The sequence below is a fragment of the Schistocerca gregaria genome, chromosome 7, assembly GCF_023897955.1.
Source record: "Schistocerca gregaria isolate iqSchGreg1 chromosome 7, iqSchGreg1.2, whole genome shotgun sequence".
Classification (NCBI taxonomy): domain Eukaryota; kingdom Metazoa; phylum Arthropoda; class Insecta; order Orthoptera; family Acrididae; genus Schistocerca; species Schistocerca gregaria.
In genome coordinates, this window is record NC_064926.1 from 326,605,095 (window position 1) to 326,624,077 (window position 18,983).

Below are 18,983 nucleotides of genomic sequence, written 5' to 3' on the forward strand. Positions count from 1 at the left end.
TTCAAACATTCAAGTCACGCAGTTTCCAAAATGCTCGAGCCAAGTTTTCAGGCCATAACAAACTGCCCTCGGTCAAATTCAGTTAGATTGCATGTCTTCCCCATTCTACACACGGACATCACGCTCACTGATACTACATGCACTGTGCATGTGTCTGACTAGCAGTCATTCCTCACCAGGTGACAGTGCTATCGTCTGGACATGTTTATATCAATAGTAGGTCAGAAGCGGTAATGTTCTGACTGGCAGTTAATGATTTGGTTGGACTTGACACCCCCACCCTGTACAGCTGGCTAACCCTGAAAAAAAAAGTGATACTTTGATAGAGATCCTAGCTCGCTTTGTTCCTAAGTCATCAGGGCATTTTTAGCACCATGTGATAATTAAAGAGGGAGGGTTTTTGTATCCTCACTAAAAGACTTCAGGAATAACTGGCACAAATTGTGTTGAGACTCAGGCCACGTTAAGATGCTATTCATGGCTCTGCTGTGATTTTTGGATTTCCTGTGATTCTGTTTTGGACTGGAAATATTAACCATCCGGCAGCTTCAACTTTCGGGAGGAGATTTGATTAGCCTTGCTCTTTGAACTGTGAAGATGTACCTTATGTAACCTGGGATCTACACTTGAACATGGATCACAGCACTCAGTTACTTTCACTATTAATGTTTCTATTCTGTTTGTAGCAGGACAGTAGAGACCAATAGGGTATTTCTTTAAATTCTGCATAAACTTCTGCCACGTAAGTGTACGATAGTGGCATCATCTGCATAAAGAACCACATGAATGATTTTCAGATCTGAGGACTGAACTGTGCACACATGAGTATGCACATATGTGCACACACACACACACACACACACACACAACAAACAAAAGCATAGACAAAAATTTTATCCAAAACAAAGTATATACTTTGTTGACTTACATGAATGGAATGCATGGTATCTAGGATCTTGATCCTTTCCATGAAAGTCATCCTTGGAAACTACTGGTACAGATTTCCTTGTTGTGGTCCTTATTATAGGAAATATAGCAGAACCATCTTCTCCATCAAAACAGTCTGCATCATCTGTTCCAGGGAAACATTTAGGGGGTTTCACATCTGTTTCAATATTTATTGTGCTGTCAGCTGCACAATTCTTGTCTGGGGACCCTGGATAGCAGCCAGATGGTACCTCTGGCTTTACTCCAACTGTGGTTGAGACAACAGGTGGTAAATAACTTGGACCAGGAGTTGATGTCCGAGGTACTGTTGAGCATCTTGGATCTGGGGACCCAGGGAAGCATAGTGGTGATGAGGTTGTGTACGGAGGGGAAGTTTGGCATCTAGGATCATTTGAACCTGGAAAACATATTGGAGGTAAAATAGGTTTCTTAGTTGTCGTTGGACACCTTGGATCAAGACTACCTGGAAAACATTCTGGAGGATGTTCTGTAAGACATGGACAGTAGAATGGTGTTGTAAATGTAGGTGGTGCTATAGTTGTAGGTATTGATGGTATTTTAGGACACCGCGGATCAGGTGAACCTGGATAACATATTGGAGCACGTTCGGTAGTGGTTTGTGGGCATCGTGGATCTGGAGAGCCAGGATAGCATTGAGGTGGCGAAAATGTAGTAGTTGTAGGCCTAGGACATCTTGGGTCGGTGGATCCAGGATAACATACTAGTCTAACAGTTGTTGTGGGGATGGGGTAAGGAGTAGAAGTTTGTGGACACCTAGGATCAGAGGAGCCAGGGTAGCACTGAAGACTAGTGGTTCTTGTTGTGGTTGTTGTTGGCCTAGGGCATCGAGGGTCCAGTGAACCTGGGTAACATGATGGCTGTCTCGTAGGCGGCTGGGTAGTTGTTCTTGGACATCTTGGATCAGTTGAGCCTGGGTAGCAGACTGGAGGTTTAATAGTTGTAGGTGGTGGGAGATATGTGCTTCCTGGAGTACTTGTTCTAGGTCTCGTGGTCGTTTGTGGACAGTGTGGATCTGGTGATCCTGGGTAACACACAGGTGTGCTTGGTGTTGTATACAGTGGTGGACATCTTGGATCAGTTGAACCTGGGAAGCACCTTGGTGTTGTGGGAGGTTTTGGACAACGAGGATCAGTTGAACCAGGATAACAAACAAGTCTTGGAGTAGTGGTAGGTGGTGCATATGTTGTAGTCTGTGGACAGCGAGGATCTAAAGATCCAGGGAAACAGCGTAATGGAGTTATGGTTGTGGTAGTGATTGGTTTAGGACATCTTGGATCTGTAGATCCTGGGAAACATCTTGGTGCAGGGGTGGTAGTTGTTGTTTTAGGACATCTGGGATCTGTAGATCCAGGGTAGCATCGTGGGGGTGGAGTTGAAGTTGTAGTTGGTCTTGGACAACGAGGATCTAGAGAACCTGGATAACAGATGGGTTGTCGTGCAGTTGTGGTAACTGGTGGTAGATAACTGCTACCTGGAGTAGTTGGCCTTGTGGTAGGTGGTGGACACCGGGGATCTGTTGAGCCAGGAAAACATCTTGGTGTTGTAGGAGGTTTTGGACAATGGGGATCTGTAGAACCAGGATAACAAACAAGTGGCTTTTCAGTAGTAGTAGTTGGTCGGTAAGTAGTGGTTGTTCTTGGACACCTCGGATCAGTCGATCCTGGATAGCAAACTGGTTTGCGAGTGGTGGTTGGTGGTGCAAATGTAGTTGTTTGTGGGCACCTGGGATCAAGAGATCCAGGATAGCAGCGTGGAGGGGGTTGTGTTGAAGTAGTAGTAGTAGGCCTTGGACATCTGGGATCTGTAGATCCTGGGTAACATCTAGCTGGTGGGGTGGTTGTTGCTGGGCATCTGGGATCTGGTGATCCAGGGTAACAAGATGGTTGTCTTGTAGGTGGCTGAGTAGTTGTTCTTGGACATCTTGGATCAGTTGAGCCTGGGTAGCAGACTGGAGGTTTAATAGTTGTAGGTGGTGGGAGATATGTGCTTCCTGGAGTACTTGTTCTAGGTCTCGTGGTCGTTTGTGGACAGCGTGGATCTGGTGATCCTGGGTAACATACAGGTGTGCTTGGTGTTGTATAAGGTGGTGGACATCTTGGATCAGTCGAACCTGGGAAGCACCTTGGTGTTGTGGGAGGTTTTGGACAACGAGGATCAGTTGAACCAGGATAACATACAAGTGGGCGCTCTGTTGTAGTAGGTGGTCGGTATGTAGTGGTAGGTCTGGGACACCTAGGGTCAGTTGAACCAGGATAACAAACAAGTCTTGGAGTAGTGGTAGGTGGTGCATATGTTGTAGTCTGTGGACACCGAGGATCTAGAGAGCCTGGGTAACAGCGTAAGGTAGTTGTTGGGGTTGTGGTAGTGATTGGTTTAGGACATCTTGGGTCCGTAGATCCTGGGAAACATCTTGGAGCAGGAGTGGTGGTAGTTGTTTTAGGACATCTGGGATCTGTAGATCCTGGGTAGCATCGTGGAGGTGGAGTCGAGGTTGTAGTTGGTCTTTGGCAACGGGGATCTAGAGAACCTGGGTAACAGGTAGGTTGTCGCACAGTTGTTGTAATTGGTGGTAGGTAAGTGCTACCTGGGGTAGAAGGCCTTGTGGTAGGTTGTGGACAGCGAGGATCTGTTGAGCCAGGATAACAAACACGGGGGCGCTCTGTAGTAGTAGGTGGTCGATATGTGGTGGTTGGTTTGGGGCACCTTGGATCGGTTGAGCCTGGATAGCATTGAGGTCTAGCAGTTGTTGTGGATGGTACAAATGCAGTGGTTTTTGGGCACCTGGGGTCAAGAGAACCAGGATAGCAGCGTGGAGGGGGTTGTGTTGAAGTTGTAGTGGTGGGTCTAGGGCACCTCGGATCTGTAGAGCCTGGGTAACACCGTGCTGGTGGTGTGGTTGTTGTTGGGCACCGAGGATCTAGTGATCCTGGGTAGCAAGATGGTTGCCTAGTTGGTGGTTGAGTGGTTGGTCTTGGACATCTTGGGTCAGTTGAGCCTGGGTAGCAGACTGGAGGCTTAATAGTTGTAGGTGGTGGGAGGTATGTACTACCTGGAGTACTTGTTCTGGGTATCAAAGTTGTCTGTGGACAGCGTGGATCTGTTGAACCCGGATAACAGACAGGAGGTGCTGGTGTTGTTTGTGGTGGTGGGCAGCGTGGGTCTGTAGAGCCTGGATAGCACCTAGGAGTGGTTGGAGGTTTGGGACATCGGGGATCTGTAGAACCCGGATAGCAAACAAGTGGCCTTTCAGTAGTAGTTGTAGTTGGTCGGTAAGTAGTCGTTGTCCTTGGGCACCTTGGATCAGTTGATCCCGGATAGCAAACTGGTTTGCGAGTGGTGGTAGGTGGTGCAAATGTAGTTGTTTGTGGGCACCTGGGATCAAGAGATCCAGGATAGCAGCGTGGAGGGGGTTGTGTTGAAGTTGTAGTAGTAGGCCTTGGACATCTGGGATCTGTAGATCCTGGGTAACATCTAGCTGGTGGGGTGGTTGTTGCTGGGCATCTGGGATCTGGTGATCCAGGGTAACAAGATGGTTGTCTTGTAGGTGGCTGAGTAGTTGTTCTTGGACATCTTGGATCAGTTGAGCCTGGGTAGCAGACTGGAGGCTTAATAGTTGTAGGTGGTGGGAGGTATGTGCTACCTGGAGTACTTGTTCTAGGTCTCGTGGTCGTTTGTGGACAGCGTGGATCTGGTGATCCTGGGTAACACACAGGTGTGCTTGGTGTTGTATACGGTGGTGGACATCTTGGATCAGTCGAACCTGGGAAGCACCTTGGTGTTGTGGGAGGTTTTGGACAACGAGGATCAGTTGAACCAGGATAACATACAAGTGGGCGCTCTGTTGTAGTAGGTGGTCGGTATGTAGTGGTAGGTCTGGGACACCTAGGGTCAGTTGAACCAGGATAACAAACAAGTCTTGGAGTAGTGGTAGGTGGTGCATATGTTGTAGTCTGTGGACACCGAGGATCTAGAGAGCCTGGGTAACAGCGTAAGGTAGTTGTTGGGGTTGTGGTAGTGATTGGTTTAGGACATCTTGGGTCCGTAGATCCTGGGAAACATCTTGGAGCAGGAGTGGTGGTAGTTGTTTTAGGACATCTGGGATCTGTAGATCCTGGGTAGCATCGTGGGGGTGGAGTCGAGGTTGTAGTTGGTCTTTGGCAACGGGGATCTAGAGAACCTGGGTAACAGGTAGGTTGTCGCACAGTTGTTGTAATTGGTGGTAGGTAAGTGCTACCTGGGGTAGAAGGCCTTGTGGTAGGTTGTGGACAGCGAGGATCTGTTGAGCCAGGATAACAAACACGGGGGCGCTCTGTAGTAGTAGGTGGTCGATATGTGGTGGTTGGTTTGGGGCACCTTGGATCGGTTGAGCCTGGATAGCATTGAGGTCTAGCAGTTGTTGTGGATGGTACAAATGCAGTGGTTTTTGGGCACCTGGGGTCAAGAGAACCAGGATAGCAGCGTGGAGGGGGTTGTGTTGGAGTTGTAGTGGTGGGTCTAGGGCACCTCGGATCTGTAGAGCCTGGGTAACACCGTGCTGGTGGTGTGGTTGTTGTTGGGCACCGAGGATCTAGTGATCCTGGGTAGCAAGATGGTTGCCTAGTAGGTGGTTGAGTGGTTGGTCTTGGACATCTTGGGTCAGTTGAGCCTGGGTAGCAGACTGGAGGCTTAATAGTTGTAGGTGGTGGGAGGTATGTACTACCTGGAGTACTTGTTCTGGGTATCAAAGTTGTCTGTGGACAGCGTGGATCTGTTGAACCCGGATAACAGACAGGAGGTGCTGGTGTTGTTTGTGGTGGTGGGCAGCGTGGGTCTGTAGAGCCTGGATAGCACCTAGGAGTGGTTGGAGGTTTGGGACATCGGGGATCTGTAGAACCCGGATAGCAAACAAGTGGCCTTTCAGTTTTAGTTGTAGTTGGTCGGTAAGTAGTCGTTGTTCTTGGGCACCTTGGATCAGTTGATCCCGGATAGCAAGCTGGTTTGCGAGTAGTGGTAGGTGGTGCAAATGTAGTTGTTTGTGGGCACCTGGGATCAAGAGATCCAGGATAGCAGCGTGGAGGGGGTTGTGTTGAAGTTGTAGTAGTAGGCCTTGGACATCTGGGATCTGTAGATCCTGGGTAACATCTAGCTGGTGGGGTGGTAGTTACAGGGCATCGGGGATCTGGTGATCCTGGGTAACATGATGGTTGTCTTGTAGGTGGCTGAGTAGTTGTTCTTGGACATCTTGGATCAGTTGAGCCTGGGTAGCAGACTGGAGGCTTAATAGTTGTAGGTGGTGGGAGGTATGTGCTACCTGGAGTACTTGTTCTAGGTCTCGTGGTCGTTTGTGGACAGCGTGGATCTGGTGATCCTGGGTAACACACAGGTGTGCTTGGTGTTGTATACGGTGGTGGACATCTTGGATCAGTCGAACCTGGGAAGCACCTTGGTGTTGTGGGAGGTTTTGGGCAACGAGGATCAGTTGAACCAGGATAACAAACCAGTGGTCGCTCTGTTGTAGTAGGTGGTCGGTATGTGGTGGTAGGTCTGGGACACCTAGGGTCAGTTGAACCAGGATAACAAACAAGTCTTGGAGTAGTGGTAGGTGGTGCATATGTTGTAGTCTGCGGACACCGAGGATCTAGAGAGCCTGGATAACAGCGTAATGGAGTTGTGGTTGTGGTAGTGATTGGTTTAGGACATCTTGGGTCCGTAGATCCTGGAAAACATCTTGGTGCAGGTGTGGTGGTAGTTGTTTTAGGACATCTGGGATCTGTAGATCCTGGGTAGCATTGTGGGGGTGGAGTTGTAGTTGTAGTTGGTCTTGGACAACGGAGATCTGTAGAACCAGGATAACAAACAAATGGGCGTTCTGTAGTAGTAGGCGGTTGATATGTGGTGGTTGGTTTGGGGCACCTTGGATCGGTTGAGCCTGGATAGCATTGAGGTCTAGCAGTTGTTGTGGATGGAACAATTGCAGTGGTTTTTGGGCACCTGGGGTCAAGAGATCCAGGATAGCAGCGTGGAGGGGGTTGTGTTGAAGTTGTAGTGGTGGGTCTAGGGCATCTCGGATCTGTAGAGCCTGGGTAACACCTTGCTGGTGTTGTGGTTGTTGGGCACCGAGGATCTAGTGATCCTGGGTAGCAAGATGGTGGCCTAGTAGGTGGTTGAGTGGTTGGTCTTGGACATCTTGGGTCAGTTGAGCCTGGATAGCAGACTAGCGGCCTCTCAGTTGTCGTAGGTGGTAGGTATGTGCTACCTGGAGTACTTGTTCTGGGTATTAAGGTTGTCTGAGGACAACGTGGATCTGTTGACCCTTGATAACAGACGGGAATTGCTGGTGTTGTTTGTGGTGGTGGGCAGCGTGGGTCTGTAGAGCCTGGATAGCACCTAGGAGTGGTTGGAGGTTTGGGGCATCGGGGATCTGTAGAACCAGGATAGCAAACAAGCGGCCTTTCTGTAGTAGTAGTTGGTCGGTAAGTAGTGGTTGTTCTCGGACATCTTGGATCAGTTGATCCTGGATAGCAAACTGGTTTGCGAGTGGTAGTTGGTGGTGCAAATGTAGTTGTTTGTGGACACCTGGGATCAAGAGATCCAGGATAGCAGCGTGGAGGGGGTTGTGTTGAAGTTGTAGTAGTAGGCCTTGGACATCTTGGATCTGTAGATCCCGGGTAACATCGCGCTGGTGGGGTGATTGTTGCTGGGCATCGAGGATCTAGTGATCCTGGGTAACACGATGGTTGTCTTGTAGGTGGCTGAGTAGTTGTTCTTGGACATCTTGGATCAGTAGAGCCTGGATAGCAAACAAGTTTGGCTGTGGTGGTTTGTGGTTCAAATGTTGTTGTTTTTGGGCACCTGGGATCTAGAGATCCCGGAAAGCAGCGCAAAGGAGGTTGTGTTGAAATTGTAGTTGTTTGTTTAGGACATCTGGGGTCTGTAGATCCTGGGAAACATCTTGGGTAGGGGGTAGTAGTGGTAGTAGTGAATTGTGGACATCTAGGGTCTGTAGATCCTGGGTAGCATTGAGGTCTTTGAGTTGTGGTTGTAGGTGTTTGAGGGCATCTAGGGTCTAGTGAACCTGGATAACATCGTAATGGTGTCGTTGGAATTGGCTGGGTAGTTGGGATGGGGCATCGAGGATCAGTGGCACCAGGGTAGCAATTTGGTGGTAACTCTGTTTGTACAGTTGTTACCTGGGTTTCTTGACACTTCCCAGTGCATTGTCCGGAGCATATCTGGAATAAAACAAATAAATTCTTACAGTTAGTGAAGGCACTAGTTAGAGGAACTAAAAGGTGAATATCTCTGAATTTTACTTCTTATCTTAATACTGGTGTTTTATTTACAATTTGTTATAGTGACTTCATCTTATATGATCACTATGATATGTGTAGTACTAATTTCTATGTTGTTGAATTACATAATCGTTTGTGTTGCTGCTTTGGGAAACTTGAGTTGGATTGTTTTGCAGTAAGGCATACTGTTATTTTAAATGATCATCCAGAGCTTATAATTTGCTTCCAGGTTAAAGTTCCCTTCAACATCATTAAATTAATTGACACTGAATTATCAAATGACTTATTGTGAAATTCAATACATTTGTATTTTGATTTGTTGATATGTTGATAGACACACAAATGTCTGCTTGTGTCTGTGTACGTGTGGATGGATATCTACATCTACATCTACATCACTACTCTGCAGTTCACATTTAAGTGCTTGGCAGAGGGTTCATCGAACTATCTCTCTACTATTCCACTCCCGAACAGCGAGCGGGAAAAACGAACACCTAAACCTTTCTGTTCGAGCTCTGATTTCTCTTATTTTATTTTGATGATCATTCCTACCTATGTAGGTTGGGCTCAACAAAATATTTTCGCATTCAGAAGAGAAAGTTGGTGACTGAAATTTCGTAAAAAGCTCTCGCCGCGACGAAAAACGTCTATGGTGTAATGACTTCCATCCCAACTCGTGTATCATATCTGCCACACTCTCTCCTCTATAACGCGATAATACAAAACACATATGTGTGTGTGTGTGTGTGTGTGTGTGTGTGTGTGTGTGTGTGTGTGTGTGTGTGTGTGTGTATGTATGTGTGCGTGCATGCGCGCGAGTGTATACCTGTTCTTTTTTCCCCCTTGGGGAAGTCTTTCTGCTCCCGGGATTGGAATGACACCTTACCCTCTCTCTTAAAACCCACATCCTTTCGTCTTTCCGTCTCCTTGAATTTTGTGTGTATGTTTGTGTTTGTTTGTGTGTCTGACAACATGCCAGTGCTTTCATTTGGTAAGTTACATCATCTTTGTTTTTAAATATATTTTTCCCATGTAGAATGTTTCCCTTAACATTTCCAGTTTCCTGTGTACTGGTAATGAGCCTCTTCCACTTCATCCTGTCCAAATACATCTGTTCACGGAGAACATCATCCAATGTCCATCCTCTGGTCACTAGATCAGCCTTACTCAAGTCTATCCATCAGGTTTGAGGTCTTCCTTGAAGTCTTTTCCCATCCACCTGTCTTTTCAATTTATTTTGGCTGTTCAAGTTGGCTCCATTCTCATCACAGGTCCATACCATCGAAGTCTAGGTGTGCCGATTTGATCTATTGGGGATGTCTTTATTACGGCTGCTTTCCTCACCCCCTCATTCCTTAACTTGTCCATCTTGGTCTTCTGGATGGTGGATCTAAGAAATTTCATCTCTGATGGTTGCCGCCTTGATGATTCTCTTTTTGTGAGGGTACATGTTTCAATACCAAAGGTCAATATTGGTATGAAATAGCTATTAAATATCTTCAGTTCGGCTGATTTTGGCATCAAGTCATCCCACATACAAGTGACCATACTTGGTGGTAGAATTCAGGTCCTTTTTGTACTTTGCTGGTGATTTCATTTCTGACCAAATTATCACTGGAGATTACACTTCCAAGTTAATGAAAACTGTCCACACACTCTAGTTGTGGTTCCCTAGTTTTACACTTGCTGGTTGTCCATCTCTGTTGACTGCCATCAACACTGTCTTGGTCTTGCTGATGTTGAGGTTATATTTCTGGGACTGAGATTTCCATTCATTGAGTCTCATCTGTACTTCCTCTTCAGTATCACCCCAAATCATGATGTCATCAGCAAAGGCAAATGCATTCAGTTCACCTGACTTTTCCTTGACAATCTTCATTATAGTATCCATAACAGTGATGAATAATAGTGGAGACAGTGCACTTCCACGCTGAACTCCACTCTTGGTCTCAAACCTTGATGATCGTCATTCCCCAGTTTGTACACAGCGAGTCAAGTCTGTGTACAACATCTGAATTTTTCTTATTAGTCCTTCAGGCACATTCTTTTTCCCCAGGCATTCCCAGATTGTATCCCTTATAACACTATTATAGGCTGTTTCTATATCCAGGAATACAATAACCAGGTTCTTGCCTGTCTCCCAATACTTTTCCATCAACATATGAGTGCTAAGAGTAAGATCTATTGTTGATCTGTTACTTCTGAAACCATATTGTTTCTCCTCCAGCTGTGGTTCTGTGATACTTGTCAGTCTCTTTGATATGATCTTCTCAAGTATTTTTAGCCCATGAGACAATAGGATTGTTCCTCTATAGTTGTTGGGTTTCTGCCCGCTACCTTTCTTAGACGGGGGAATTACACACCCTTGCTCCAATCCGCAGGTATTTTATCTGCCTATATGGCATTGAGTGTTCGGTGCAGCTGGTGTATGCCTTGGATACCTGCTGCCTTTATCATATCTGTGTTCACTTCATATGTACCAAATAAAACAATCAATTGTAGATGATATAATGTATTAGGATGGATAAAACACCTACTCACCTAGTGGTGGCAGGATACACACATAAAAGAAGGCTATAATTAGGCAAGCTTTGGAGCCAGTGGCTCCTTCTTCAGGCAGAAGGGTTGAAGGGGAAGGAAGAGTGGTGAAGGAAAAGGACTGGAGAAGTCTAGGAGAAGGGCAGATTTTCGAAAAGTCACCCAGGACTGCAGATTGCTTTCAAAAATCTATCCCTTTTCCTAGACCTGAACAATCCTTTTCCTTCATCCCTCTTCCTTTCCCTTCAACACTTCTGCCTGAAGAAGGAGCCACTGGCTCAGAAAGCTTGCCTAATTATAACATTCTTTTAGGTGTGTGTTCCACCATCACTTGGTGAGTATGTCTATCCATATTCATTCAGCCACTAGATATTATACATGTTGTTTGTTTATATATAACCCACATTTTTATTGTACAGTGACATTTAAAAAGTGCACTCTACAACTTAGAGTATATACACAACATATTGTAGCATAATAGGCGGATGACTTTTACAGTGTATTAAGTTCTTTTTTAACATGTTTATTACCGATTTCCTTATGTTTAAATTTATGTACATTTATATTGTTTATCAAAACTGAATGAGAGTTAATTCTGTTTTCTTGCTTTTGTGTGCTGTCACTTGTGGATTTTCCTCCCAGTAAACCAAATAATTTGTTTATGGAATAAATGGATTTTTCTCCACTATTGTCCTGGCCGTGTGCTTAAAGGTATTAATGTTCATTTCTTGGTCAAAATTGTTTGGGGGCTATCTGAAGAGGTACATCCCCACAATCATTACACAACAATTTGTCCTGTATTGATTAGTTCTTAGTTTCCAACACTTTCTTGTTTCATATTGTTGTAAACTACCTCATCTGCCTACTACTCCTATTATTTCTTCAGTTGGTTTCCTATGTTTGTGTAATTGGTTTATATTTCTGACACTAAAATTAGAAGTAGTATGGCCTTTGTGTGTGCAGCATGTTTAGATTAAGTAAAGGAAGGAAGTTATCTTGTCATTATTGGCCTCTTCCTACTCGAATCCTCCAGTAGTCATGGATGTGTGAAGCATGTTGTTGTTGTTGTTGTTGTTGTCATTGTGGTCCTCAGTCTAAAGACTGGTTTGATGCTGCACTCCATGTTGGTTTATTCTGTGCAAGCTTCTTCATCTTCAAGTAACTACTGCAACCTACATCCTGTATCTTTTTAGTTTATTCATTTCTTGGTCTCCCTGTGATTTTTACCCTCCACACTTACCTCCAGTACTAAATTTGTGATGCCTCAAAATGTGTCCTACCAAACCAATCCCATCTTCGAGTCAAGTTGTGCCACAAATTCCTCTTCTCCCCAATTCTCTTCAGTACCTCCTCATTGGTTACATGATGTAGCCATATAATTTTCAGCATTATTCTGTAATACCACATGTCAAAAGCTTCTATTCTCTTCTTGTCTAAACTGTTTATCATCCATGTTTCACTTCCATACATGGCTACATTTCATACAAATACTTTCAAAATAGGCTTCCTGACAACGAAATCTACACTCAATGTTAAGAAATTTCTCTGCGTCAGAAACCTTTCCTTGCCATCGCTAGTCTACATTTTATATCCTCTCTTCTTCAACCATCATCAGTTTAATTTGCTGCTCAAATAGCAAAACTCATTTACTCCTTTATGTGTCTCATTTCCTAATGTAATTCCCTCAGCATCACCTAATTTAATTCGACTACATTCCATTACCCTCATTTTTCTTCTGTTTTTGTGAAGCATATCTGTAAATTATCAGAGTGAAAAGGAAGAAGAGAAGAACTCTATTTATTATACTTTCTTTGTCAGTAGCAGTAAATCTTCCTGATACAAATAGAAACGTCCACAGTGCACAGTATATCATTGGCAAAATTAGTGCTATAAATGATGTCCAACAAAAAAGGAAAGCTGCACCTGTTCAGACTAACTATTGTAAGACTCTATACAAGCATTAAACAATGCATGGAATTAAAGCTCACTATTAAAAAATGATAACAATAAAGTCTGGTCTGATACCTATCAATGTCCTAATAAACAGTTCTCTTCAGTTCCATACTGTAAAACTGTCTTCATGTTCCCACATAGGTAAAAAAATATGTAGTGATAATTAAAAAAAGTGAGTGGAATGAGATATTATCATGGGACCTGGAATTCCAATCCAGTCCAGAGAGAGGGGAGGCAATTTCTAAGTGATGACAAACTGCATCACCAAAGTGTGTGGGTGGTTCAATGTTCTGCAGCTATTTGCTCTGGTGGAGAACAAAAGACACCATTTTGAGCAATATGTAAAACCATCACAAGGAAAAGTGAGAGCGGTATTGTATCTAATGTTGTCTGGCGTATTTCTCACTTGTAGAATTCTTGGGTGTCTACCCAGGTCACATCACAACTTCTCCACATTATTTTGATAAACAGATTCGTTAGTATTTCCTGGAGGTTCCTGTGCACAGCTTTGTTCATGTCAGTGTCATATATACATTGGCTGTTTTCCCCTCCATCACTGTGCTCCTAGCACTATCCGTGCAGCTGTCACAGTGGATAGTGAAAGAGTGGTGATGCCAAGCTATGAAATACAGTGTCTCCTCAGTATCACCATCAGCTTTGGACCTCACTGTACAGGAATGATTTGCTTTTGCTCAGTGCAGTGTAGGGTTCCTTGCTTAAATCAGTTGTATCTTTGTTAATTAGTCCAACTTGGGCCCTAATTTCAATGGTTCCATTAACTCGCAGTCCAAGAAAGAGGAAGACTGTGTAAGGATTTTCATTTTGTTATAATCTATAGAATGGCCATTCTTTAGTACTAAGGTCAGCCAGAATGATTTGGTGGTCCTACATACTTCATTGTGATGTCTGTGCTTATAGCACCCCTCTTCCAGCATGCATACAATTTTCCCAGTGTATGATTTGCAGCATTGGCAGAAGGTTTTGCATTCCATGGGTTTGCAAAGAACTATTAATGCCAAGGTCATAGGGGGTGGGTGAAATACTCATCTGACATTGTGTTGCTGCAAGAGTCTGCTGACTTTTCTGGTGGTATTGCCAACAAATGGGATACACACTAGTGACCTGTGCTCCTCTTTAACATCCTGCTGTTGTGTAGGTACAACTTATGTAATTGGATACTTTATCTGCATGCTGTTGTACCATTCCTTTGGAATGTTGTCTTCTGGTGCTTAATCTCAGTTGGAAGACTCTTGGTTGCATATGGATTGTGCCCATTGAACAAGTGTGTGTAAAATGCCTTATGAGATTATGTAATAAAAGAGTTAAAAGAGGGTCCAAGACAGTGTAATTGACCATGATAGTGCCCACAACTGAGCGAAGCAAGGAACACTGCACTGAGCTGAGAAGAAGGAAATCATTCGTTTATAATGAGGTGACTGCATGGATAGTGATAGGAGCCACAGTCATTAGGAACCACCTGAAGATAGCAAAGAATGTGGGGAATTGTTATGCATTCAAGCTCAGTGTGCAGACACAATACATTGTAGGTCATAGTGTGCTTGAGCCAATTATTCCTGATTTTGGAACTTGTCTGTCACCTACCTACAGAGGTTAGGGACACAATGTACAAGCTCAAAGTGGTACAAAGACTGGCGGCTTGCTTTTAATGTTCAGAAACGTAACATTATGCACTTCCCAAAACGCAGGAAAGTAGTCTTCTATGATACCTTTGTCAGTGAGTAACAAGTGGAATTCTCCCTATCTGCATAAAAAACTGCATGTAACTATTTGTGGCGATATGAAATTGAATAATAATATAGGTCCAAAGTTCAGAAGTAGGTACAGGAGATGACAGACACAGATAATTGGTAACATACTGGGAAAATGCAGTTAAACTATGAAGGAGATTGGTTATAAAACACCTCTGTGAGTAAATCCGAACAAATTATAAAAATGTATGTACATATATATGTATGTATATTTGTGAGCATATATTTATATATGTGTATATATAAAAACAAAGATGCATTAACTTACCAAACGAGAAAGCGATGGTATGTTGATAGACACAATGAAATAAAAAACACACAAGCACACACACAAATATTCAAGCTTTTGCAACCCATGGTTGCTTCATCAGGAAAGAGGGAAGGAGAGGGAAAGACGAAAGGATGTGGGTTTTAAGGGACAGGGTAAGGAGTCATTCCAATCCCAGGAGCAGAAAGACTAACCTTAGGGGGGGGGGGGGGGGGGGGAAGGGCAGGTATACACTCGCGCGCGCGCGCACACACACACACACACACACACACACACACACACACACACACACACACACACACACACACACACACACACACGCACGCACACACACACACATACACACATCCATCCGCACATATACAGACACAGGCAGACATATGTAAATGCAAAGAGGTTGGGCACAGATGTCAGTTGAGGTGGAAGTACAGAGGCAAAGATGTTGTTGAAAGACTGGTGAGGTACGAGGGGTGGCAACTAGAAATTAGTGGAGGTTGAGGGCTGGTGGGTAATGGAAAGAGAGAATATATTGAAAGGCAAGTTCCCATCTCCGGAGTTCTGATAGGTTGGTGTCAGTGGGAAGTATCCAGATAGCCCTGATGGTGTAAGACTGTACCAAGATGTGCTGGCCATGCACCAAGGCATATTTAGCCACAGGATGATCCTCATTACCAACAAACACTGTCTGCCTGTCTCCATTCATTCGAATTGACAGTTTGTTGCTGGTCATTTCCACTAGAAGGCTTGACAGTGTAGGCATGTCAGTTGGTAAATCACGTGGGTGCTTTCACACGTGGCTCTGCCTTTGATTGCGTATACCTTCCGGGCTACAGGACTGGAGTAGGTGGTGGTGCGAGGGTACATGGGACAGGTTTTACACTGGGGGTGGTTACAAGGGTAGGAGCCAGAGGGTAGGGTAGGTGGCATGGGGATTTCATAGGAATGAACCAAGAGGTTACGAAGGTTAGGTGGACGGCGGAAAGACACTCTTGGTGGAGTGGGGAGGATTTCATGAAGGATGGATCTCATTTCAGGGCAGGATTTGAGGAAGTCGTATCCCTGCTGGACAGCCACATTCAGAGTCTGATCCAGTTCCGGAAAGTATCCTGTCACAAGTGGAGCACTATTGGGGTTCTTCTGTGAGAGGTTTTGGGTTTGAGGGGATGAGGAAGTGGCTCTAGCTATTTGCTTCTGTATGTGGCTGAGGGACTGCATCAGCTTTCAGACAAAACTGCATACAAAGTTTGCCATGGTAATCCCATTCCTCATGTCCAGGCAAACCTTCAAGGAATCCTCAGAAGCCTAGGCCTCCTACAAAACCTTTCACCTGACTCCATCAACCTCCTGACCCCACCGACACCCCACACCCCTACCTTCTACCTATGTCCAAAAATTCACAAACCCAAGCATCCCATCCATTGGCTGAGTTGATGTGTAGGTGAAGGATTAGGCGAGTGAGGCCTATGGATTGTTTGGTTTGGAACTGGTATTGGGACTGATGGAAAGAACGGTTACAGCCAGAGATGGGAACCTTAAGTGTGAGGCCTTTGGGGGTAATGCCAAATGTCAGACAAGCCTGAGTAAATAAAATATGGGAGCATAATGTGGCTAGGGCGAAGGCAAGTTTGATGAGGGAATGTAAATAACACTTGATGTGGTCATTGTGGGGGTGTTGTGAGGGTGACATGTTATTTAGAAGGTGGAAAGTGTAACATGAAGCTAAAATGAAAATAAAAATAAAAATATATTGGGAGAGAGAAAGGTGAACTAGAAAACCACTACAACTACAACTACAAAAACCACTAACAAGCAATAGTACCTCCATTATGACAGCTGCCACCCATTCCATATCAAATGGTCCCTTCCCTACAGCTTAGTTTTTTGTGGCAAACGAATCTGCTTCAGTCCTGAATCCCTGAACAATCACACTAATAACCTGAAAACAGCTTTCACATCCTGCAACTACCCTCCCAACCTGGTACAGAAGCAAATAGCTAGAGCCACTTCCTCATCCCCTCAAACCCAGAACCTCTCACGGAAGAACCCCAAAAGTGCTCCACTTGTGACAGGATACTTTCCGGGACTGGATCAGACTCTGAATGTGGCTGTCCAGCAGGGATACGACTTCCTCAAATCCTGCCCTGAAATGAGATCCATCCTTCATGAAATCCTCCCCACTCCACCAAGAGTGTCTTTCCGCCGTCCACCTAACCTTCGTAACATCTTGGTTCATTCCTATGAAATCCCCAAGCCACCTTCCCTACCCTCTGGCTCCTGCCCTTGTAACCACTCCCGGTGTAAAACCTGTCTTATGCACCCTCCCACCACCACGTACTCCAGCCCTGTAGCCCGGAAGGTATACGCAATCAAAGGCAGAGCCACGTGTAAAAGTACCCACATGATTTACCAGCTGACATGCCTACAATGTGAAGCCTTCTATGTGGGAATGACCAGCAACAAACTGTCAATTCGCATGAACGGAGACAGGCAGACAGTGTTTGTTGGTAATGAGGATCACCCTGTGGCTAAACATGCCTTGGTGCATGGCCAGCAGATCTTGGTACAGTGTTACACCATCCGGGTTATCTGGATACTTCCCACTAACACCAACCTATCAGAACTCCAGAGATGGGAACTTGCCCTTCAATATATTCTCTCTTCCCATTACCCACCAGCCCTCAACCTCCACTAATTTCTAGTTGCCGCCCCTCGTACCTCACCAGTCTTTCAACAACATCTTTGCCTCTGTACTTCCACCTCAACTGACATCTGTGCCCAACCTCTTTGCATTTACATATGTCTGCCTGTGTCTGTATATGTGCGGATGTATGTGTGTGCTTGCGCGAGTGTATACCTGCCCTTTTTTCCCCCTAAGGTTAGTCTTTCCGCTCCCGGGATTGGAATGAGTCCTTACCCTATCCCTTAAAACACACATCCTTTCGTCTTTCCCTCCCCTTCCCTCTTTCCTGATGAAGCAACCATGGGTTGCAAAAGCTTGAATATTCGTGTGTGTGTTTGTGTGTTTTTTTATTTTATTGTGTCTATCAACAAACCAGTGCTTTTTCGTTTGGTAAGTTAAAGCAGCTTTGTTTTTTATATATATTTTTCCCACATGGAATGGTTCTCTCTATTATATTTATATATATGTATATGTAAGCATGTTCCAAATCTCCTCCTAAACCAGTGGGCCTGTTTCAATCAAACTTGGTACACATATCACTGACTGATTGGAAAGAATCATCACCTCTCTATCAAAGGGTTGGGAGTAGAAAAGCAGTGTAGCCCATGATGTACAAATACCCATATTTTAGTTATGTAGTATTTGAGAATGAGAGCACTGAGAGCCTTGCAATAAACTTTACATATAATTTCAAACTTTTATGAAGTTTTTTGTCACTGATGACACCAACAAAATCATGAAAGGAAAAAAGTTTATTGCTTACTACATTTTCACCATTTATACAGTAAAACTGTTGCATGAAGGATAATGTTTTAATGTGTTACTTATTTGCTACCAACTGCATTTGTGACCCATTTTGCAGACAGTATGCACATATACCACTGAATGATACAACAAAATTACATTGTACAAAACTTAGTTTAGGTGGTATGGCATTATAAACACTGAGACGTATGAAGAACTGTGGCATCATATATGACATTTTAATTTAAAACTTCTTTACTACTTACACTGTTCACAACACGTATCACATAGAGCAACCACATTAAACATTTGATGTACTTGCAAAATTACATGACTGTGTAGCACGTTGATCAGGAGAGAGCACGTCATAAGCATTGAGCTATATGAAAATAAAACTGCACTGTAAAATTCGCTATACATACAGGTAAAATATGTGTACAAACGCGTGTAATATTTGTGAAATATATTTGACATGAGCATGTGTGGGAAAAGCCAGAGGTAAAAACCTCATCCTTAGATCCTGGAATGATTCCAATCAAATTTGGTACACATATCAGTTACATTCTGGAAAGAAACATTGTAGGGTTAAGGACCACAAGCCTCCTACTGGGTGAACATGATAACGTGGATAGAGAATGGAGGAGGAGGAGATGTACAGTTGGGGGGAGGGGGGGGGGGGGGAAGGAGGAGACAGGCACAATTAGGAGGATGAGGAGATGGGCAGAGAGAAGGGAGACAAGGAGATGGACAGAATGGAAATAGGAGATAGATAGAACCTGGTGATAGATAGA

General features: G+C 44.4%; 1 protein-coding gene across 2 annotated transcripts in view; it reads right to left on the minus strand.

The window, feature by feature from the left end:
* Window positions 1–18,983, minus strand: part of LOC126282270 (mucin-2-like) — a 237,250-nt gene that overhangs the window by 8,462 nt on the left and 209,805 nt on the right. The window contains exons 8-9 of one of the 2 annotated variants that reach the window (XM_049981882.1): window positions 4,610–8,180; window positions 929–2,959 (exon numbers count right to left, since the gene is read on the minus strand). In XM_049981882.1, coding sequence (XP_049837839.1) covers window positions 929–2,959; window positions 4,610–8,180 — 5,602 coding nt within the window. Of the gene's footprint in view, window positions 1–928; window positions 8,181–18,983 lie in introns of both variants that reach the window. The other variant, XM_049981881.1, reaches the window with a different exon arrangement.